Genomic DNA, 22,454 nt, shown 5'->3' on the forward strand with positions numbered 1-22,454 from the left:
CACCAATCAGCGTCCGTTCAATGTACAGAAATTTGTCAATTTCCTACAGAAACGTCACTTTTAACAACGCCAACATATGAAAACTCGATTTCCCAGAATGCCTCTGCGACAGGCAGCGGCAGCGGAGGCGGGACGAAAGTTATCGGTCGGACTTCGTTGCTCGGGAAACAGTTTTGCGCGCTGCGGTTTGTGTGTGTCGGTGTGTGTGTGTGTTTAGGCCGAGCAGCCCTGTTAAACGGATTATTAGTTTGCTGGAGTGTGATTAAAATAAATAAAAAAATCATGCCTGCTCATAGTGCAGCCACTGCTTTGTCCAGGCTATCATCCACCATTTATATTTACTGAGTGGAGGGATGAAGAGCAGGAAACAGAGGACCGTCAAAGCTGGAGGCAGCAAAAAGAGAGGTAAACTGTTGTTAGCTACCTGTTAGCAATGCAGCTAAGTAGTTAAGTAGCTGTTAGCGTCAGCTGTCAGTTTCACAATAGGTAATGTTGCATTGAGGTAATTTATTCTCGCTTTCTATCGGTTTGTACTGCTGTTTTCGCATGTGTTGTCAATGTTGTCAATGTAGCTAATGTGCTCCATTAAGCATGTGTTTATGTTAACGCTGTAGTATGTTTTGGGGCAGTTTGTGAAGGGATGCTAAACATTGTTAAGCGTATAGCAACATCAGCTTTTATCCTAATTAAGTAAATGAACTGAAAAGATGTAGACGAACACCACTTATGAGTTTGATTTAAATATTAACTCAGTTGTGTTGTGAAAATATGTCTCTTACAATGTTGTATTCCTGTATTTGTTGTTGATAAATGCTGCTGCACATGTTTGACAGATCAGGCACTTTGCTTGTTAGCTAAAGATTAAATACATTTTGCAGTACAGTATTCACAACAATTGCAGTACAGCTCCACTTTCACACTTGCAACTTTAAGTCATTGTGAAATACTTGGTGGTCCAGGTGAAAGTACTATGCCATAAAATAATTGTCAGCACAATTTCAAAGAGTATCAAATCATATTGCTTACATAAAAGAAAAAACATTGTTAAGTTACTACATCATTACTGTCAATAATACTTGTTTTACTCATTTTGCTATCAACTATTGCAACAGGGATTAGTACAGCAGCTCATAGGGATTTATTGTGGGTATTTTATGTAGTGTGATACATTTATAAGCTTTCTGCACATTTGTGGATGTGAAGAGTAGGGCTGGGCAATATAGGTGAAATTCTTATCACAATATTAATAGGAATATTTTCAGACATTGATATATCACAATATAGCAAATGTTTGAAAAATCATATGCAAAAGAATCAAGTTGATCTTCAGACTTCTTTCACCTTTATGTATTACATAGAACATTTCATCTGTGTAAAACAAAAACTTTTAATTTCAGTTTGTTCAAAGTCATTAATTTGGACAACATGCTAAGATTGACATTGCGAAGATTATTCTGCAAAACATTGATAAACAATAATATTGAATAATTACACTCTCTCAACAGTACCTATATGAACTCATATGTTGATCATATGTTGACTGTTGATTTTAGATTTTACAGTGTTTGAATTTATTTCTTGACTTTGCTGTAATCAAAAATAACTCTTTACAGTCCCCAGCGATGTGTCCCCCTCCACCAGCCTGCCTCCTCTGGTCGAGGGTCAGCTGAGATGCTTCCTGCGGGTGACGATAAGCCGGGTGTTATGGACGATTCACAAGCCTCCGTCTGCGACATTTGTCAGGTTGCGTTGGTGGGGGGAGTCGTCTAATGGTACACACTTCTTTCCAAGAGATGGATCGCAGCTGTCACAGAAGACCATCAAGACCACAGCGTGCTTCCCAATCCGCTGTGGCCCAAAGCAGTTCACCTCATATCTTACAGGTAACTAAAAAGGCTTTAATATGTTTGAGTCTGATATGTTTAAATCTATAGTTAATCTGTCATTCTTAAACAGATATGGGTTCTTTGGTGCTGGAAGTTCTGACAAAACCAGATCATTTGCCGATCGCACGGGCTCAGGTTGCTGGCATTTCCCGTCTCTCTCTGTCACATCCCATCAGTGGATTTTACACTCTCGTATCGCCAACATCTGAAAAGCTGGGAGAGTTACAGGTCAGTGGAAATTTGAATTAATTTACCTGTCAGCTGCAGAATAGCAACCTTAGAATAGCAACTCTGAGTGATGTTTGGTTTCCTACAACAGCTTCTTGAAAATCAGACAAACATTCAGCCACAGTAAGAATTGTTGCTGGTGTTACTTTCACAAATTGTATGTATTTAGAAAATTATCAGATAATATTGAAGCCATTGTAAACAGACTTCATCCCTTCCGGATACATTAGGAGCTATATAGCGAATAGGGATACTCCTCTTAAACTTAAGAGTTAAATTTGTTATTGAGGGAAGTAAATGTCCTGGTGAAGTGCTGAAAGGCAGGCCAAACAATCACTACCAACTGCTGGGATGCTGTTCAGCAGCTGACTCCAGCTGAGACCTTATTCATTAACAGAATTAATATAATTGCTGCTCAGCTCTGTGGCCACTGAGTCTGGATTTGATCTCATTGTCTTCTCAAATAATCTTGCTTTTGGTTTGACATGCTCGTATTGTTGATTTCTGGTTGACATTGTGGGTGTATGTGATGTGCTGTTGTGTCTGGCTTTGTGAAGTGTGTCCTGTGTGTTTTTTGCTTTGTACTGTTTGTTATTGTGCTGTTATATGTTTTAATTGTAAGGGGCTGCAGATGAGAATTAGCTTGAAGCTAAATCTGGTGCAGTGCATCATTTATGTTAAAAACTATACACTGTCCTGATAAATAAATACAATACAATAAGAGGCATCCTAATATGTTTATTGATATGTGTCTAAAGATGAATCTAGAGAGAGGAGAGAGGACCATTTATAAAGCAAAAATCACAGCCTTTTCTGTTAACTCCACAGGTTTCCCTTAATTTGGAGCCTCTGACTGAAGCCTATGACAGCAGCAGCTCAGGTCCTGCCACAGATATCAGCATTGAAGGACCACAAGTCACCACACTGATTGTTCCCTCGCAGCCAAGGTCGCTTTCGGCTGGTAGCGGGAAAGGATCAGTGGGAGGCAGCGGTAGAAACACACCAAGGTTTGATATTTCTTGTGTTTTTTCTGTTTATCTGTAATGGAATGGTAATAGAACATCAAATACTAAGTTTAAAATTCTGCATTTGTTTTCAGAGGGAAAGATCACTTATATTTCCAAAATGCCCAGAAAGAAAAAAGCAAAGAGGAGTCACTGGAGAATCAGATGCCAACTACAAACAGATCTCAGAACAGTCAAACAGCTGGTAACCCTTCATCAGGTCAGGAACCTTGTGGCCAATCAACCAATGATATCCTCTCAGGTTTGTTGTAACAAGAGTATGCATCCGTTTTAAATAATCACACAGGCATAAATCTGACCGCTTCTTAAAAAATTCGCAACATTTTCTCTCATCTCAGTTATTCTAGAGCGTGGGAACAAACTCAGAAACGCTATGGTGGTATCAGCTTTGAAATGTGACATGGATTCTGCCCCAACTCTGAAAGACACTCCTCTTCCTCTCCCAAAAGATAACATCCTACCACCTTCCAAGTTAGTGTTTCAAAGGTTTTTAAAGAAAAAACAATGCTTTAAATCACTGTAATACAGTTTATAGTACTTTATTCTTGTGTCTGCAGGCCCTTTCCTTCTCCCTCTGGGAGGTTTCTTCAAAATATCCTGCATGCTGATTCAACTCTCAAGCACTCTGATGATGTTGCTGTAGTCTCAGATTGCGGCCTGGACTGTCCTGCTGACATGGATAACAGAGCCGTTGATCTTCTCCTCGGCAGGTACCCATGTGCCTTTACTTAAATACAAGCAATGTATTCCTTAAAGACATTTGTAGGTTTTTTCCCTAAGATGTTTAGTTTCTCTTTTTGTTTAGCTTAAACACATCTCCTATACCTCCCTGGGATGGTGAAGGCTCCTCCCCTGTATCTCTCTCCGGGCATAGCAGTGTGTGTGGGGATAGTGAACTCAATGACCCACAATATGATCAGAGCTTACTGGAAAACTTGTTCTACAAAACTCCTGTAAGTACATGAATTTCACATGGGTTTCTTGTGTAATGCCATCGTCAGTTTACTTCTCGCTGAGGGTTATTTGAACGCATTTTTGTTTTGTCTTTCAGATGTCAGACAGCAGACCAGATGACACCGAGGTGGATGTTACAGGGACAGTGTCCTTGAGTAAAAGTCAGCCAAAACATGGCTCACCAAGAGCTGAGAAACAGCCAACACTGTCTGGACACAAGATTAGTGAAAAGTAAGGGCCTTTACTTGCTTTTTAAGCCATGCTGTTTGGAGAGTAAGCAGCAAAAGCTCCTTTCAGAAGCTAGAGGGAGATGGATTTTTATTTATCCTCTCATCTTTAAAAATACCAACTCTAAAAAAAGTTCTTAATAATGGTCTGATCTTCAGCTTAGTTACGCTTGAATTTGAGTACTTGAGAATAGAGTAAACAAAAGCACGTCACTTACTTTACATCCAGAACACATATACATTTATCATGTTGTGACTTTGTCAAGCCCAAGTTCAGAGCCTCAGCGGTCTGCAGATGATGGTGGTTTTCCTTCTGGCTTGAGTTTGGAGCAGCTGAGTTTGATCCGACTGGCAAAAGTGACCATCGACTCCCTGACTGTACGTACAGGCAGCACAACCACCACATCCAGAAAGACCTCTAGTAGAGGGAAACCTCCTCAACCAGTAACCAGCAAGAAATGGTAGGCAAAAGATTTAACACTGTTTTCATCTGATTTAAAATAACATTGGCACTATGAGTAAGAAATTTCTGTTATGTCTCCTATGTTTCTGTAGCACATTTTTCGTTGAGTATATGTTCCCGATGGCTTCCGCTTCTAGTCGACATGATCGCAGTAGGGCTGCAGATGGGGATGTGACCAGAGCCGTTTCCAATAAAGTCACAGGAGGAGGTATGACCAGCTACAACCTGCTTTAATTAAACCCTCCTGAGTGAAAAAAACATTTTTGTCAGTCTTTGTTCAGGTTTGTGACTGTATCTGACACACACTATTTTGTGTTTTTAAGAGGTGAAGTTTCATCAGCAGTCAGTGTTTCCTGTCCACTTAAGTACAACAGCAGTTAAACAGTGGTGGGGAACTGACCTCCTCTTCAAGATTCACTCAAGAAAGAGCAACCAAAAGAAAGTACGTCTGTAACAATAACACATTAAAAGTAGCCAAATGTTACTCTTATTTGTTCAAATGTTGTAAAGATGAGTGACCATGACACTTGAGTTTCTTGAGTTTGTTTTCACAAACATTTCTAAAGGTTTAATATTGGTTCTAGCTTCCAAATTATTTCCTTTTTCTGTTAAATACTTAGAAACACATATTCACTTTCATCAAAACTCATCATTATAAACTCTTGTTACAGCCTGTTCTCATTGGTAAAGCAGTTCACCCACTGCGCTGTCTGCTGCAGAGCAAGCAGCTGAGTCAGTCTGTCATCTTACCTGTACAGAGCCTTGAAGGGAACAGTGAAATGAATGAAATCGGACCTCTCAAGGTAATAAATTGTTTTTTTTAATCAGGCGTTATTGTTTCCAAGTCTGACATCTGTTTTCCAAATGGCTGTAATATTCATGTAGAAGTAATATTAATGTCTTTTCCAGGTGTCACTAGAACTTGTTACAGACAACAAAGACTTCTCCTCTGAAAAAAGGAAAAGCAAGCTGGCCTGGAGAGACACACCACCTTCACACAACGTACCCAGTCCTGAGAGAGAGCCCAGCGCCAGATCTCAAAATGTTGACACTTGCACAGAGGACTTACCGGCTTGCTCTTTTGTAGACTCCAGATTGAATGTTTCCAGTCCGCAGAAACCCTTAAAAGTACCCTCTCCTCATCCCGACCTCCACACATTTCCTCATAAATCATGGCAGCAGGTGGAAGAGGACCCCGAGGTACTGTTGCATACTTTACTCATGGTGCCAGATGGAAAGAATTTCAACTGTGGGCCCATGCAGGCTCCAAACGTGTACTTGAACTGTAAGCTCTTTTGGTGCGATGAGACAGCGAGATCTGTCGTCAGCTGGGGTCAGGCAAACCCTTCCTTTAACTTTGTTCAGGTTAGTGGCAAAGTTAATTTTTAATTTAACTCTGAGACTGCAAAGACGCAGATAGTTAAGCTATGTTGTTGCGAATGCTGAATTATACTGAGCCAAATGAGTTTCTTTCCTTCTTTTGTCTCAGGTAACTCCTGTGGCCTTAACAACGAAACTTCTGGAGAGGATGAAGAATAATGTGATGGTGATCGAGGTGTGGCAGAAGATGGGGAGCTCAGGGCAGGATCGGCTCCTCGGCCTTGTTAAATTACCTCTCCACCAGTTCTACATGTCATTTAGGCAAGTCATGGCTAACTTCATTTTTTTCTTTTTCTTTTTGAACAGAATACAGGGGAAAACACTTGTTGGAGTAGGAGGAAAGTGAGAAAAACTGTGAATGACCATTAAATGTTCCAAGTTGTATGGTAACTGTTATGGTAAAATGACAAAAGCAGCTGTGATATTTGTGTTCAAAGCAGGCAAAATACTAAGAAAATGTAGGGTGTATATTCAAAGTACATGCTCTTTTATCTAATTTCCCCACTGGGAGGCGCTGTGGTACACCACACAGAACATGTTTGTAAGGTCTTACATCCCACATAACAGAAACTTGAACTCTAAAACTTAACCTCAAGCAGTTTTCCACCACATATTCCTCTTTGTACAATTCTTGTATAAATGTAATTGAAATAACCTGCTATGATGAGGCTGCATGTGACACCAGTAACTCCTCTCTCATCTCCTCTCTTTCTTCATCTTCTCCAGGGATCCAAAGATTGCTCACCTTCTTCTCCAGGCACAGTACCCCGTTTTAGGGGTGGACTGCTACATGCCAGTCATTGATGTCTTCTCAGGTAGTTGCAAAGGAAACCTCAGGGTTGTTTTGGCTATGGGCCAATCAGAGCAGATAATCGCCCTCCAGCGTACAAGGGACGAAGAATACGACTCTTTGTCTCATCTGGTGAGACCAGTTCATCTGCTTGATCACCAGCCACACGCACAAACAAAGGTCAGTGGCAGTTTTGGAAAAATTAAGTACATTTTCATGTCAGTGTTGTTGTGAGACAGATATTTACAGGTATTACACGCTCCCCAGGCCTGTTGATGGGAGGGTGCGGGAAAACACTTACTATTAATGACACCATTTTAAAATAATACCAATGATTTACTGAGCAAAGTAGTTTCAACACTGCTCTCATACTTGTATCTCAAAAAGTTAAGACTGAGTGGTTCACCTTCCTCTTTCTCTGCTTATCAGGAAAGAATGTCATTCCTTCCAACAAGCATGTTGCAATGTCTTGCTGGAAGACGTCCTTTCACCTCCTTTCACCTTTGTGTCTCTCTCTCAGGTGAGTGCAGCACAAGAGCAAATGAGAGAGCATCTGTTTGTGATAAGGGTGGAGAAGGTCAATGGGTTGACACCGCTGCAGTCTACAGTGTGGGGTGAGGCCGACTGCTACGTGCAGTACAGTTTCCCATGTCAGGAAGGTGACCCTGCCGCACAAGTGGACCAAAACCTCATAGAGAGCAGTAAGAGACATTTTATTGTAAAAAACCCTCAAGTTTTTCTTTACTCTGCATCACTCTAACCTGCATCTTATCTCCAACAGGCATGAACTTGAAGCCTTTTCGTACCACTACCACTCTCTGTGTGCCTGACCCACTGTTTGGCCATACTGAGACTCATGTGCTTTTGGCTCCTGAGGGAGTGCCTGTTCAGAGGCTGCTGCTCAGCTCTCTTTCAAGTCAAGGCCTGAGCAGTGGAGGGGGTGTACAGTTTGAAGTGTGGTGCAGGTTTGTGGTTTTTACTGTCTGATCCAGCTGCAAAAAACTGAAATATCATAATAAAAATAGCCCTGACATACCCCAAAGCTTGACTTCCTTAGAAGCCGTAAGACTGAGTTACACTTCTTTGTTGCATTGTTTGTGTTTCCTACACATTTCCTATTTGCAGAGGCTCTATGTATGTGTTCTACTGCAGCTGATAATACTGATGATAAAAATGCTATGAATGTAACACAGTGCCTTTTATAATGCATGACATACGCCTCAGTTTTAAACTTATATGTGGTTTAAAATGACATGTTTCATACTTAGGATATATTTCTTTCTGCAGATATTATTATCCAAATGTCCGAGATCAGCTTGTGGCCAAAGGGATGCTTCCATTGTCCAAGCTGTGTGCCATGGTCACCATGCAGAGACAGCATCCGGATGAAGCCCAAATGTTCTCCCTGCCACTGATTCCCAGGACTGACAGTCCCACAGGGCATCAGCCTCAGCCCTCAGGTAAACACACGTACACATCAATGACAATAAAATACTGTGTGGACACACATTTAACATCTTTAATGTTGTGACTATCGTGTGATGTCTCTCAGGCCTGCTAGATGTGTGCATTCGGTACAAGCACCGGCCCGTGAGACCTGAAGGACAGACTGGCAGAGGAGCTGCCTCTCGTATTGTGACACTCGTGGTTCAAGTGCACAGAGCGTCTGGTCTGCAGGCCGCAGCAAGGTACATCACTCCCACTGTCCTCTTGGGAGCTTTATGTGTTTTATATTTTTAAATCTGGTGTTTAAGTGGAATTCACACATACAAAGATAAAATTAGAGGCTTTTTGTTTGGTACATACAATATGTAGATGGATCATTTATCACAATCTATCACATGAAAAAAAACAGAAATTCCTCTTAGCACTGTTATTAAGAGTAAAGCAAGCCACAGACCCCTAATGTGAATTCATTTAATCATTACTGTAGTGCTTTTAAAATCTAAAGTTTGGGAAGAAAAAAAACAATGGATTATATTAGTTGAATCTCATGTTTGTTTTTTTTTACTAAGTTCTTCCTCATACATATGTTTACTCAACTCTAAGAGTACAGTACTCTGTAGCTTTTAAAACTTTTAAAACTGATGCCATATTTGCAGACACTGGCCCAAGGTCTTCAGTTTACTATTGTGCCTCTGTCTCTCTGTTGCAGGGTATTATCAGAACAAAATGAAAGGTTCAGCTACTTTGCTGCTGTGGGAGTGAACACATTTGTAACAGTCCAGCTCTCCTTCTTGCCTGAGAGTGAGAGGAGGTGCACCCGCATAGCTGCCAAGACCTTCTGCCCGGAGTTTGACCACCACATGGAGGTGTGCTGTGATCTGCTGATTCAGAGGAGCAGCGGAGAAACCTGCAGTCTGGCAGAACAGCTGGAGGAGGCTTCCGCTGTTTTCACTGTCTGGAACAGAGACAATCGCAAAGGTTTAAGAAATATTTTTTTATGCCTGTTACTAATTTATAAACATGTTGAATAATGTATGTTATTAGTTTGCCCCAGTAACACTTCCCATGCAAGTGATTTTATTTTTTTTTTCATTTTATCTGGCAGTATTTCTTAATTTGTCCTGCTCATCCTTTTAAGAACAAATGTCTATAATGTGCAGGACAGGATAAATGAGACAGGATAAATGACAGTAAATAAGTACACATAGTTAGTTTGTTATTGATAACAGAGCCTCTGTAAGGTATGTAATGATGACAAATTATCTCTTGTGTTTTTGTTCAAAATATTAGTTAATTGAAGCAGTAATTCATTTATTTATTCTGTGCTATTTTTTGCAGCAATGGATGCTTCCAAGCCTAAGGATGTGATGTTGGGCACAGTGAAAATACCGCTGGCTGATCTCATTCTTAAAAGAACAGGTATGCTGCACTCTTCACTGCACAGTCAATAGATTTTCTGATGAACACACAGTCATTGTGTTTCCTTTTCCAAACATAAAGGTATTTCCGGCTGGTTTGGGGTCTATATACCTCAGGAAACAAGTCCTTCTCAGGTCCAGCACATCTTGGTTGGGGGCCTTGAGATCTCGGTCAGCTTCGCCCACCATTCAGACAGAGAGAGAGCCATTAAAGCTGCTCGGAGTGTAGGCTGGGAAATGGCCCAGAGTGACTGTGAAAGGCATGATGATGAAGGAGCCTGGGAAGAGAGCATGAGGAAAATGTCTCTGACCTTATCGATGCCTAGATTGTGGATACCGGTCCACTGCTTGCTTCTGCCAGGACACAGTGAGCTGCAGCGCTCCACCTACTGCTACTTCAGGTACAAATTCTATGACCAGGATGCCTTTTGCTCTCAGATGAAACACCCCTCTATCATGGAGGGTGGGGAGGAAGGCCAGGCCACAGTGAGTTTTGAAGGAAGTAGGACAGTTGAGCTGAGGAGCACCCAACCTTTGATGTGGTACCTTCGAGAGGAAAGGCTGGAGATTCAGGTGTGGGTTACCTTTAAGAAAGACAAAACTCAGAGGCCCCGTGACACAGACCGCCTGGTGGGATCAGCATTTGTCGAACTGTCCTCGCTGGCAAAGACACCCAAGCAGAAGCTGACTCTCAGTGGTATGAAATAATTAATTACGCAATAATTAAGCAAATCATCAGTGCTTTTGTGAAGTTAGAATTATATTTATGGGCGTAATAACAGTTTTGTGGTTTCCTAGGAGTGTATCCGCTGTTCAGACGCTCAGCAACAGACCTGCAGGGGGCTGCTCTCAGGGTGCACATCACCCTGACCGCTGGTTGTGCCCCTAGCAAGACATCTGCAGTAGCTGACCAACAGGTGGACTCTGACAGCCAGGGGGAGCTCTTATCAGAAGAGATGGAAGCAGCAGATCAAGTCCCCTCGCCCACCACACCTAAACGCTCCCACGCACAAAGCAAACACCAGCATAAAACGTCAAGAGCAACTCCAGACATCACATCTTTGCAGCACACAGAAATGAGCGTGGATGAATCCTTCCCTGTGACGGTAGCAGTGGACAGAGCTATGCACCTGAATCTGAAAGGTAAGCATGTGACCTGGAACGATTATTCTCCTCCATTTGTTTTGTATGCAATAAAAATAATGTGTGTTATCTTTCCCTGGCAGGCTGTCCACTAGCTGAACGCAGTGAAGGGACACCATGCTGCTGTGTTTCATATGTTACTGCTGACTCTGATGAACCAGTGTCCACGGCTCTAGTACCCAACACTGACTCCCCTGTGTGGGACCATCAACATGAGTGCAGGTTAGTGCCATATCACACATAATTTACACTTAAATTACACTCAAACAATCAGTTTTATCAGATATCAGTCTGATGTATTTTGTGAATTTTACAGGCTTTCAAAGCAGCTTCTGGTTGATCCACAACAACATCTGGTGTTCAAAGTCTGGCACAAAGGAGGTACAGGAGGTACTTTCACTTTATGATCCGTTTTACATTGATCATTAAGATATATTAATTTGGGGTATTTTACTCCCATAGAAATGGAGAGGGTGCTTGGATTTGCCTCGGTAGACCTGTCCCCCTTACTATGTGGATTCCCGTCAGTGTGTGGTTGGTACAACATCACAGACTTGAGTGGACAGTGTCACGGCCAACTCAAAGTGTCCATCACTCCACTAAAGGGGGTCCAAGACCTCCGTGGGCAGAGAAAAACTGCGAATGAAGAAGCTGCCAAAAACTCACCGGTGGGAGAGAGTCAAAATCTGACTCCGCATGCCACATGTTCTCCTTTCTTCATTTGGTATAAATCAAATGTCTAGACTAATAGCAGTGAATTTGTTTTATTAACAGGCTTTATTCCAGGTCTTCCCTCTCAGCTACCATACCACAGCCACATACAGCAGCTTCCCGTCTCACATCAGCCGATACCCCGAGCAGCAAATCTCATCACCTGACCACATAGATAGACTGTTCTCTGAAAGGTTTGTTTATTACTCTGCCATTGTTTAAAATGTGGCCCTGCATGCTGAAATAATCCCATACAGTCCATCACTACATTTATTTGTCATCTTTACAGTTGTCCCAGGTCCAGTGAGAGTGACCGTCATCATGAGCACATGGACAAAGTGCGTCTTTACCATGAGAGTCTGCAAGAGCAAACGGCATCTCACTCTGTCTGCAGCAGCAGTGCTGTTGACATCAACCCCTCCAGCTCCTTCCTGTTTTCAGCACTCAGGTACCAGTACACACATAGACGTTGAGATTGAGATTGTTTTCTCTAAGAGTGACATTTAACGTGAGCTTGTTCTTCCAGGAAAAAGCTGAGTGAGCTCGACAACATCCAGAGATATTTCAGCCGTAAGATTTCAACTCCCACATTCCCGTCTGTGAGTGAGCAGGACTGTCACACCAAGCCAGAGGAACAGCGGGAGTCTGAGATAGACACATGTCAGCTTCTTCGCAAGTCCAATCTGTTAGTCGGAGAAGTCAACAATATCATTAATGGTGAGCTTCTCGCTTATGCTGAAGAATTGGTCTGAAATTACCAGCAACAAATGCCAAATGCAGGTAAATATTAGCATTAGAAACATGTAAGATGAATGGCACCTTTCTATTTAAATTGTCCAGTCGTTGTTTAACCCTTTAAAAATCATTCTTGGCAGGTAAACTTTGTACTAGTTTACTAGTCACACTTTAACCATAAAAGGAGGTACCCCGGTGTCTTTTGACTTCTTCAGTGCTCTGTAGAAAGCTAAGTGGTGCTGAAATGTCAGCAAATGGAATAAAGTCAACATTGCATCACTGTCACTCTGAAAGTGCTCCTGTTATATGAAGTTATTGTACAGCAGTCGTTAGTTTATGTCTGCTCATTTTTGGACACAGATGACATTTAATAATCTAAGTATTAAGCTGTAAACAGGTCACAACCAACAGTGTCAAGTTTTAAGCAAAAAAGGTGGATAAGTGTGCACATCCAGGTGTTTTTTGCAGGACAAAAAGCAGCAACAAGGAGAAAGAGAGACTGTCTGCACACTGAAATTTGCAGGCTCCAGACAGCCTCTCCTTTTCCTAAGTTTTGGTTTAAAATCATTACCTAATAACATAACTCTTAAAGTGAATGAATATAGAAGAAAACATACTAATGATACCTGAAGTAGCTGATTTTAGTGCTTGGGAGTTGAGAGAGAAACAAAAATGGTATGATAAAACATTTACATGATCTTCTTAAGAGCAGTAAAAAAAAATATCCACACTGTCCTCTTCACTTAGGTATACAAAGTCAACACCTGGAAACGATTCCCTCCAACCCCCAGAGCAGCTCGACAACTTCCCCTGTTGGACACGACGACCCTCACACTATCCCTGAGATTATCTCCAGTCCACGCAGAGCTTCAAATTCATCCCATGAAGACTTGTCTCCGCTGATGTCACCACTTCCAAAAATGTCTGAGGAGCATACGGACTCTGAGGCCGAGGAAGAAAAAGACAACCAACGCTGCCCAGCCACTGTGTCGGAGGATGAAAATGGAGAAGGAATAGATGATGATGATGATGAAGATGGATCAAGCTGCAGAAGGGATGATGATGATGGAGAGGAAGAGGAAGATTACGAAGAGGTTGTGCTGAAGCCGAGGACTTTAAATGAGGTAACCTCTTTAACGGACAAAACCAGTCCTTGGACCAGCATTATGTCAGACCCCGACCTGGTTTCTCTGGAGAGCATGGAGGCACCAGAGGAGCCGGACCTGAGTCAAGACGAGGAGGACAAGAGTCAGTTAACATCGCAGAATGTAAATCTGCACGCTCAGCAATCCGGTGGGGAACACAGATGTTCAAGACAAGAGGAAAGAGAACACCATCAAACTGACAGTTTTAATAGATCAGCAGGTGACGCTTCAGACACAGAGAGAGACGGTGACAGGACACTACAAGCCCCAGATGAGGGACAAGTAGAAGAGTCCAACATGTGGTCAGGTGATACAGGTTCATCACCCACACCGGCGCATGGCACATTCACCCATGATGCTTCATGTTCCCTGGAAAATCAAGACACAAGACTCCAACTGTATCCTTAATCATTGTTTTTTTTATTGTCTTTCCTGGCTCTTACTGTATTTGCTTTTGAAGGCCAAGTAAGATCAAAGATTCATGACAAAACTAGTTCAGTGGGAGAATTATCTTGTTTAAAACCAGTAGCTCAGGATGGCACACCGGGCTCCCTAAAACATGGGATGTAGATGATAGTAATATATTTGTTTCATGTATTTTAAATAAAGAACAAATGAACTTAGTTTGAAAAAAGATCTTATCTATACCTTCTTCAAAGAGTGACTGACTTGATGATTGCTTCATATCGCTTCTGGGACAGATTTGACAGAATGACATGCTGTGACAAAGGATGATACATTCCCAGTCTCCAGTTAATTGGATACATTTGCCTATGTCGCATCTCTTCCCTATTCAAACATTGGCTGCTCCAAAATTAACGTGGTATTTGACATGCTTTTATAATGGCATGAAAGGCTGCAGGTAGCCACATGCTGCACAAGGGGTGTAGTCATAAAAACTAAGTTTTATTGACATTTTTGTGTTATTTTTTTTATAGTGGTTGCCAGTTTCAACCTGTCTCATGAATCTTTGATCAACTTGTCGGATCCCATCATCTGTTTTTTTTTTAACATTCCACATTAAGCTCGGTCCCTGCGGAGGTTCCTAATTTCTTCCTTCCCTCTCACCAACTGGAGGCATCTATGAGAGCCATACGCTTAGCTCCGTCTTTCTCTCAGTCCTGCAGTGACCCTGTGAGTATTTGTCACCAACTCTCTACGTCTGACATTCACACTCACTCACACTTCCCCCCCCTCTTTACTTTTCACTCCCCTCTCACTGGGTACCTGAATATCTTGGTCATAATAATATCCTTTTAGTTTTAGCTGTTTGTTAAATGGGATCCTATTGGATTAATTTGTCGCTTGAGATTTCAATGACAACTAAGACATTAAACAAAGAAGAATCTGTGTTCATCAGGACCCGGTTGACCCGGAGATGTGAGAGAACAAGAACATGATGTAACCAAAGGTCAGCTGTAGTCGTTTTAGTACAGGAACAAAACATTCCTCCTCTGCCCCGAGTATTAACCCTTTCCTTTACAGAAGGAGATCAGGTATCTGTGCTGACCAAAAATTATTTTCAAGTGTTTCTTTTTTTAGGAATGGTAACAGGTGGTTTTGTTTTTGAAATGTCACATCATTAGTTAAACTTCTTAAGTTACAACAGCGGCTTGGAAAGTATTCAGACCCCTTCACTTGTTGCACATTTGATTGTGTTATATATTTCATTAAAAATGGATGTAATCAACTTTTTTATCACGATTCTATACACAATAACACATAACAACAGTGAAAACAACTTTTTAGATTATTTTGCAAATGTATTTATTTACTATTGGTGTCCACATGTGACAAATTCAGTTGATTTGATGTGATTTAAGACACACACCTGTGTATATAAGATCCCTTATGGACACGTTTGAGACAGCAGTTAGTTAACTCAGTTTGTAGTTGGTGTGATTACAAACATTCATCAGTCTTTCAGCTTGAGCCAAATTGCTGCATTCTTAAAATATTCTGGCATTATGTTAGTTGTCTGTAATTAATACTATGTTTTTGCACACAAAAGAAACTTTATAGTATCAAGACATGTATTAAATTTGTGAATTGTTAGTATCTTACAAAACTGAGGAAGCACATTAATACACACATACTGTATAGTAGTCCATAGTGTGTGTTGAACAGTGCAGCTGGGTGACTCCCAGTCAGCTGTAGAGATGGAAAAGAATTTCTGCATCACACCAAGGTTGATGGATCCAGTTTCAAGGAGGGTGTGGAGATAACATCATGTAGTTAGAGGTGAGAGTTGATGTGCTTGTGTTTGCAAGAGGGGCCGTTTTTAAAGCCGGTTCAAACTAGTCACTTGTTGATCTCAAGATTATACTCCATGCACTACAAACTGGCACATGGCAAGCCTGTCTATTGTTCACATTCATACCCATTAACTATAGGAAGGCTTGCTCTGTTTGAGTGGTGACTCATGTTTCCACAAACCTCCAACATGCAATAAATGATCTGTTAGCTGAATGGCATGCTCGGGTTGTAAACATGTTGTCTCAGTACACAGTTCATTTTTTTCAAGTACTATATAAGAACAGTTGGAAATAGTATTCTGAAGGTCTTTATTTTTATTGCTACAGCACTTTTTTTTTTTTTAATCTCTCTAGGGGCTGAACGCTCCAGTTCACAGCATTCCTCGCAGAAGTCCTCGACAGCGTCCCGACATGTCGCCATCATCCATGAAGAAAGAGACTGAAAGAATAGCAAAAATATTTGCAGCTCACTTTGATGAGGATCATTAGTATGTAGTAGTTTTGGTTGGACAAACATTCATGGGTAACAATTCACTCTATGTCCCCCTATTTAGCAATTATAAACAGTACATTAACATTTAATAAATGGTTTATAACACTGTAATGTAGTTATAAGCCAATATAAGGACATTTTAAGTGTGTATTAATGTATGGTATATGTCAACACATAATTTATACTATGAAGGCATATTTATATTTACTGTTTTACATTGTCACTCAGTATTTTTTAATACACCAGCCTATAGTTGTTGACAAATACATTAATTAACACTTATATCTGCTAACAACTACATTATAGTGTTTTATAAACTATTAACTGTTTATATACTGTTTATTAATGATAAATAGGGGAACATGAAGTATATTGTTATTGTTTTACTGCTGTTTACTGTTTTCAGGCCATCATGTAATATAAGTGTAAGATTTTGTATTAAATATTTGCTATGTTTTTTAAATTTGGGTGTCATTTTTGTAACAAGAACAGACTGACTGTTGCACACTTGAACAGCACATTAACCAATGAAGACAACAGACCAGACATTAATTAAATGTGGGCTGTGCATGTGCATCAGTACAGCAGATGAATCATGTTCTAAAAATAATTGCTGCAGGCTATTAGACTTTTGACACTCGTAGGTGCGGAGCAACGTATTTGCATCCGGTGTGTCAGGTTTTCACGAAGGGCGGTGCAACAGCTGCTTTGTTTAAAAGAGTGAGCAGAAGAGGCTGGATTCAGGAGAGTACTGTACAGTTACAGTCAGCTCTTTGTGCTGCCGTGCAGTTATTGAGGATACTGATTTTTTTTTTTTTAATTCATATTTTACACTGGAATGGTAGTTTGGAGCTTTTTTATGGCTGATGGCACAACTAAAAGACTCGGCTTTCAAAAGGCAAACTTTTCTTTACCTGAAACTTGATGTTGTCGTCTGGACTTGATCCCAGAGAAGGACGTCATTAGAGGACATCTGATTCTGCTACACAAATATGTGTAATCCTTTAGTGCGGACACGGGACAGAAGCTGCTTTGTCTCTTTTTAATTTATGGTGCTGCACCACGCAGGGTTTGTTTACACTGTTGATCCTCTGAGCTCAATCATTGATCATGGTTGTTGGAAGAACTGCTGATTTGGCCCCCACGGCTGCTGTCAAGATCTTTTCAGCCGGAACAGCTGGCTGTGTGGCCGACCTGGTCACTTTCCCCCTGGACACAGCCAAAGTCAGGCTGCAGGTGAGGATACACTGCTTGTTGCAGGGCTGTAGTCTGAATCTTTGAAACACTGAGGGCGGGAATCCCCCGACCCAATCTCCCCCATGCCTAACCAACTAAGACCTTTTTCTTTTCACATTTTATGTTCATTTAGCTGTTCTGATTCCCTAAATGATTTTGTCAAAGCAAACAATCAATAACAATGGCAGAATATAATTCTAGTGCAGAAATATAAATTCTCATGTATTTTTTGGCCTAAAAAACAAAAAATTTAAGAAAATTGACTCTTAATACCAGAATCAGGCCCTGTTTTGCACTGTACAGGAGGAACAGGAGGAACCAGTGCATGTTGCTACGTGTCATGCAGGGATGTAATTATCACTTGTATGAAAAGCAAATTAATAATGGGTGTTTAATCTCGATAAGAGACTGATTTTGAAGCCCTCAGTTCCCACTTTTTCTTCCAAATATCAACAGTGAGCTGGGAGGGCATCTTCAATACAATTGTTGTGCATTTATGTTTACTTCAGATTCAAGGTGAATCCAGGCCCTCATTGGAAGGCCAGAGGGCGAAATACAGAGGTGTGTTTGGCACCATGTTCACCATGGTGAAGACTGAGGGGCCGAGGAGTCTGTACAGTGGACTGGTGGCAGGTCTGCAGAGACAGATGAGCTTCGCCTCAGTCCGCATCGGCCTTTATGACACCATGAAGCAGATCTACAGCAGGGGGTCAGAAAGTATGTGCATCAAGTGGAGTGACACTGCTGAGATCTGTTTGTGTGTTAAATTATTGATATATAATTTGGCTTATTCTACTCCAGATAGAAACAGTCTTGTTGGATATTGTGCATGTCACAGAACATTTGCTCCGTTTTTACTGGCTTCATTAAATCTGATTACATTACTTATTCTCTGACATGCTAAACATATGGAGAGCCAAGAGTGCTTGAGATGCCTGAAAGCGTTACCTAAAAATAAGTATTTAACATCAACTAGTGAGTTCAAAATTATTTACCACTGTGTTTATTGAAGAGCAGCTGCAAGACTGCTCAAAATACTTCTTACAAGAAGCCTTGTAACAAACAAGACAGGCATGTAATGTTTGCACTTTTTTGTGTGCATTGTGACAACGCACACAAAGCCTGACGTTTGTGTTCACAAATATACTTCTGCTCAAGTGCAATAATGGAATTATTTATTAACCATTTTGACTGTTCCTTTATTTATTTCATCCACTCCCTTAACTTAAATATGTTCTGTGCAATATATCTTCAAATGCAATAATCTGTTCTATGCAATATTTCTCCAATTTGATGCACTACTAGCTCAACTTGCTCCCAGTACCAGACATTTTACATTTTTTATTCTGTGTATATATACGGTATTTCATTTTTATCTATTTGATATTTTTTGTATCTTATGCTGTATAGTGTCTGCATATATTTTTTATAGTTTTCATTCTTAATTAGGCAGCTATAAACTTGTTCCAAACAACATTTCCTTGTACAGTGAAGTACACTAAAGTACAGTAAAGTGATCTTATCCTACAAGAGCTGCATTCTCTGAGCTCGCTTTACAGAAACAGCTCCAAGATGTAGGGCACAGGGCAGATTCCTCTCTCAGGAAAGATCTGTGTTTATGCCGCAGGCGTGAGCCTCCTCCTCCTTCTTTCTCTACCTGTTCCACCTTCATCAAGGCAGCATCATTAACTTAAAGGCTGACAGACATGGAAAGACCTCAAATTTTCTGTCCTCATCCATCACAAGTTTGCAGATAACTAGTTAAACCAGTTTGAGAGTCAACAAGCACAGTGGTTTGCTTGAAGTTTTACTGTTTTTGTCTTCAAAGTAAATGTTTTTTTGCAAATGTTTAAACTTCAAAATTTAAGGGGGGGGACTGCAATGTACAGTAGGAAGAAGCATGTTGTCATTTCTTATTGATTGCCAGTAAAACAACTTTAGGGTTTAGGGTCCTGGTGTTGTATGTCAATGACAAGTCAAAGTGTCTGCTTGTGTCACAGATGCTGGGATCGGGACTCGGCTGCTGGCCGGCTGCACTACTGGAGCGATGGCGGTGGCCTTCGCTCAGCCCACAGATGTGGTGAAAGTCAGGTTCCAGGCTCAGGGCCGGCTGCCCGAGAGCAGCTCTGTGAAGAGATACAGCAGCACTATTGATGCCTACAAGACCATTGCCAGGGATGAAGGGGTTAAAGGGCTCTGGAAAGGCAAGTTATATTGGGGGGGATAAAGATATCTGTAACTGTAAAAGTCAGTAATGCTGTATTAGCTTCTACAGAGCCAGAATTTTAGAATTTATGTAAACTGTAACTGAACAAAGACTTTACTTTTATCACATTTTTTATTTTGTCAATGATGTTTAACTTGTGAAATACCTCTTCTTCAGGTTGAATTTATTGTTCAATAGCTGTTCAAACCGTCTTTTCAGGTTGTCTGCCAAATATAACTCGCAATGCCATTGTAAACTGCTCCGAGCTGGTGACATATGACATCATCAAGGAGCTCATCCTGAAGTACAACCTGATGACAGGCAAGTGCAAACACTTCAAATAAATCCTCAGCATTGCTGGGGCCTCACTTCACCTCTTGACTGTTGTTCCTGTTTTGTGGCCCTTCATACCAACAGAAGGGAGCGTTGTATGTTATTTATCTCTACTGCCAAAAATGCCTCATGCAGATGGAATGATTTGCAAAAAACTTTGAAATTAAAATCTCATTTCACTTTTCTAAAAAGCTGTACTCAAGTATTTGCAATTCCACTTGTAATTGCTTTTCTTAATGTGAAACTTGAATGTCTAACTCGAATTCGCTGTCTGTCCACATTTAAACTGTATATGTTACTGTACACAGATCATGTTCTCAATGAGACTGTTTAAGTAAAGGATTAAATATCTGACACAAATGTTTTGTTTCCAACAGACAACATGCCGTGTCACTTCACAGCAGCTTTCGCAGCAGGTTTCTGCACCACTATTGTAGCGTCCCCGGTGGATGTGGTAAAAACACGCTTCATGAACTCGGTGCCTGGCCAGTACAGCGGTGCTATTAACTGTGCCTTAACCATGCTGATGAAAGAGGGACCCTCAGGTTTCTATAAGGGGTATGTGCTGTAGTTATCTAAAGCATGCATGTCAAAAAATTAAATGAAGCAGAAACTAAATGAGCTTTGCCATGTGATTCTTTTTTAGCTTCGTGCCCTCGTTTCTTCGTCTGGGCGCCTGGAACATAGTGATGTTTGTGAGCTTCGAGCAGATTAAGAGAGCCGTGATAAAATTTCAGCAAACCTGGGATTCTCCGCTCTGACCTGTCTGACAGCTGGATGGTTTGGCAAAGCCGAGATGGTTTAAATCGCATCAGTAGCAGCAGCACGCAGTCATCCTGAAGAGAGACAGTCTGGTTATGACTGCTGCTGGTCTGGACCTGCTCTTCCTCAGGCATAAAACTGCACGTGCATCTTATTAAAGAGGCCACACTGCAAACAGACACTGCAGGGATGATTCATGTTTGAGGTTTGATGACTGGTTTACATAATTGAAGTTCATGTTGTCTATTGTTCTCTCATTTATAGAGTGCAGTCTGGTGTAGATGGGGATGTCATTGACAGCGTTGTGTAAGCACAGTAACTTACTGGCTTTCTAGATTGTCTCGGTAGGGTTTTTGTATTTAATATCCAGTTTTCCTGTTTGTGAACGTGTTACACAAGATGAGGGCTGCAATTAATGATAATCTGCTGATTATTTTTTTTACAATTATCAAGTCATTTGGTCTATAAAATGTCAGAAAATAGTGAATCATTATTTCCTAAAGCCCAAGCTGGTGTCAACAAATTGCTTGTTATTTGTTTGACCAACACTCCAAAACCCAAAGTTATTCATTTTATCATCAGATAAGAAGGAGAAAAGCAGCAAATCCTCACAACTGAAATGAAATGAAATATTTGTCATATTTACTTGAAAAATTCCTATTAAGATTAATAGTTTCTAGTTGTTTTTTCTTTTCAAATCAGACTCTCAGCTCTAGTAGGAATGAGCCAAAACTATGTGCTCTATAGTAAATTTTAGTTTTGGGACAGAAATTATCTTTTTAACACCAAAAATACCAGAGATGTTTTTGATACTATGTATAATGTTGAAAAATGTCATTTGTACTTGTAGGTGAATCATACATTTAAAACTGGAACCTACAAGACATTCAAAAATAAAATAAAGTATGAGTGGAATAAACCAAAAATATTCTCTTCTGCTTTGTATCTAAAGTCTGTCTGAAGGGACATTTAACAAAAGGTCAACCAACAATGACCCACATTCGTACACGATGAAAACCCCACCACGTGTCACTCCATACCTGCTCTGCTAGTGGATGCTGTTATAGATACTCTACTGTATAATCCCCTTCACACGTGACGTTTCAGAGGAACAATGTGTAGATAAAACACCCCTAACTGTGAGATACAAGTCAGTACTAACAGGCCTCTGATGTGTTTGCACTAAGAGTATAGTTTAATATGTGTAACCATATTTTTAGAACAGTAATTTAATGATATAGCGTATTAAATATGCTTTTCAGCCTGGAGTGGCTTTGTTTTTATGATTTGGGAACCATTTGAAATATAAATACTGTGTGTAAGAGCTCATTAAAACAATGTCCTCCATCAAAGAATGCAGAGATGTGCAGGTGAATGAGGCGAGAAGAACAAAACAATCAGCTGACAGACAAGAAAATTGCCCAATTTGAGTCTTATGGGACAAAAGGAGCTGTTGACATCGATGTAACAGAAGTCTGTGGTGTAACAAAAGCCTTTGAACATGCTCCACCTTGCTAATCATCTCCTGTAGTGCCAGGGAGGTTTCTTCATGGTTGAATTGGTATGGCAAGCTTTACCGGGGCCGTATGGCACTCTGGCTAACCCTCGCGAGTGGCAG

At 40.8% G+C, this 22,454-nt stretch overlaps 2 protein-coding genes across 3 annotated transcripts; both read left to right on the forward strand.

The window, feature by feature from the left end:
- Positions 1 to 150: 150 nt before the first annotated feature.
- c2cd3 (C2 domain containing 3 centriole elongation regulator) lies at positions 151 to 16,762 on the forward strand. 2 transcript variants are annotated; one of them, XM_044353386.1, is made up of 33 exons: positions 152 to 405; positions 1,614 to 1,883; positions 1,957 to 2,114; positions 2,943 to 3,121; positions 3,214 to 3,380; positions 3,478 to 3,610; positions 3,697 to 3,849; positions 3,945 to 4,092; positions 4,191 to 4,324; positions 4,587 to 4,781; positions 4,876 to 4,991; positions 5,107 to 5,225; positions 5,455 to 5,586; positions 5,693 to 6,148; positions 6,273 to 6,424; positions 6,890 to 7,133; positions 7,474 to 7,654; positions 7,735 to 7,918; positions 8,241 to 8,413; positions 8,506 to 8,641; positions 9,109 to 9,377; positions 9,738 to 9,818; positions 9,900 to 10,514; positions 10,616 to 10,960; positions 11,044 to 11,182; positions 11,277 to 11,341; positions 11,423 to 11,628; positions 11,735 to 11,865; positions 11,961 to 12,119; positions 12,198 to 12,388; positions 13,154 to 13,949; positions 14,577 to 14,685; positions 16,161 to 16,762. In XM_044353386.1, the coding sequence occupies exons 1-33, from the start codon at positions 354 to 356 to the stop codon at positions 16,293 to 16,295; spliced, it is 6,723 nt and encodes a 2,240-aa protein (XP_044209321.1). In that variant the 5' UTR covers positions 152 to 353; the 3' UTR covers positions 16,296 to 16,762. The 2 variants fall into 2 exon arrangements, with proteins under 2 accessions (XP_044209322.1, XP_044209321.1); XM_044353387.1 differs by lacking the exons at positions 14,577 to 14,685; positions 16,161 to 16,762 and having other exon boundaries at positions 151 to 405; positions 12,198 to 12,451; positions 13,154 to 13,239.
- A 56-nt stretch (positions 16,763 to 16,818) lies between these two features.
- Positions 16,819 to 22,414, forward strand: LOC122983573 (mitochondrial uncoupling protein 2-like). The gene is made up of 6 exons (XM_044353394.1): positions 16,819 to 17,535; positions 18,045 to 18,252; positions 19,536 to 19,739; positions 19,961 to 20,062; positions 20,452 to 20,632; positions 20,721 to 22,414. The coding sequence occupies exons 1-6, from the start codon at positions 17,410 to 17,412 to the stop codon at positions 20,833 to 20,835; spliced, it is 936 nt and encodes a 311-aa protein (XP_044209329.1). The 5' UTR covers positions 16,819 to 17,409; the 3' UTR covers positions 20,836 to 22,414.
- The last annotated feature ends 40 nt before the right edge of the window (positions 22,415 to 22,454 follow it).

This window comes from Thunnus albacares, chromosome 6 (genome assembly GCF_914725855.1).
Source record: "Thunnus albacares chromosome 6, fThuAlb1.1, whole genome shotgun sequence".
NCBI lineage: Eukaryota > Metazoa > Chordata > Actinopteri > Scombriformes > Scombridae > Thunnus > Thunnus albacares.

Coding starts and splice junctions, on each gene's coding strand:
- c2cd3 (XM_044353386.1), top strand. CDS start 354: ATGAAGAGCAGGAAACAGAGGACCGTCAAAGCTGGAGGCAGCAAAAAG. Junction 3,381..3,477: donor AACCAATGATATCCTCTCAG/GTTTGTTGTAAC, acceptor CTCTCATCTCAG/TTATTCTAGAGCGTGGGAAC. Junction 7,919..8,240: donor CAGTTTGAAGTGTGGTGCAG/GTTTGTGGTTTT, acceptor TTCTTTCTGCAG/ATATTATTATCCAAATGTCC.
- LOC122983573 (XM_044353394.1), top strand. CDS start 17,410: ATGGTTGTTGGAAGAACTGCTGATTTGGCCCCCACGGCTGCTGTCAAG. Junction 17,536..18,044: donor CAGCCAAAGTCAGGCTGCAG/GTGAGGATACAC, acceptor TGTTTACTTCAG/ATTCAAGGTGAATCCAGGCC. Junction 18,253..19,535: donor CTACAGCAGGGGGTCAGAAA/GTATGTGCATCA, acceptor CTTGTGTCACAG/ATGCTGGGATCGGGACTCGG.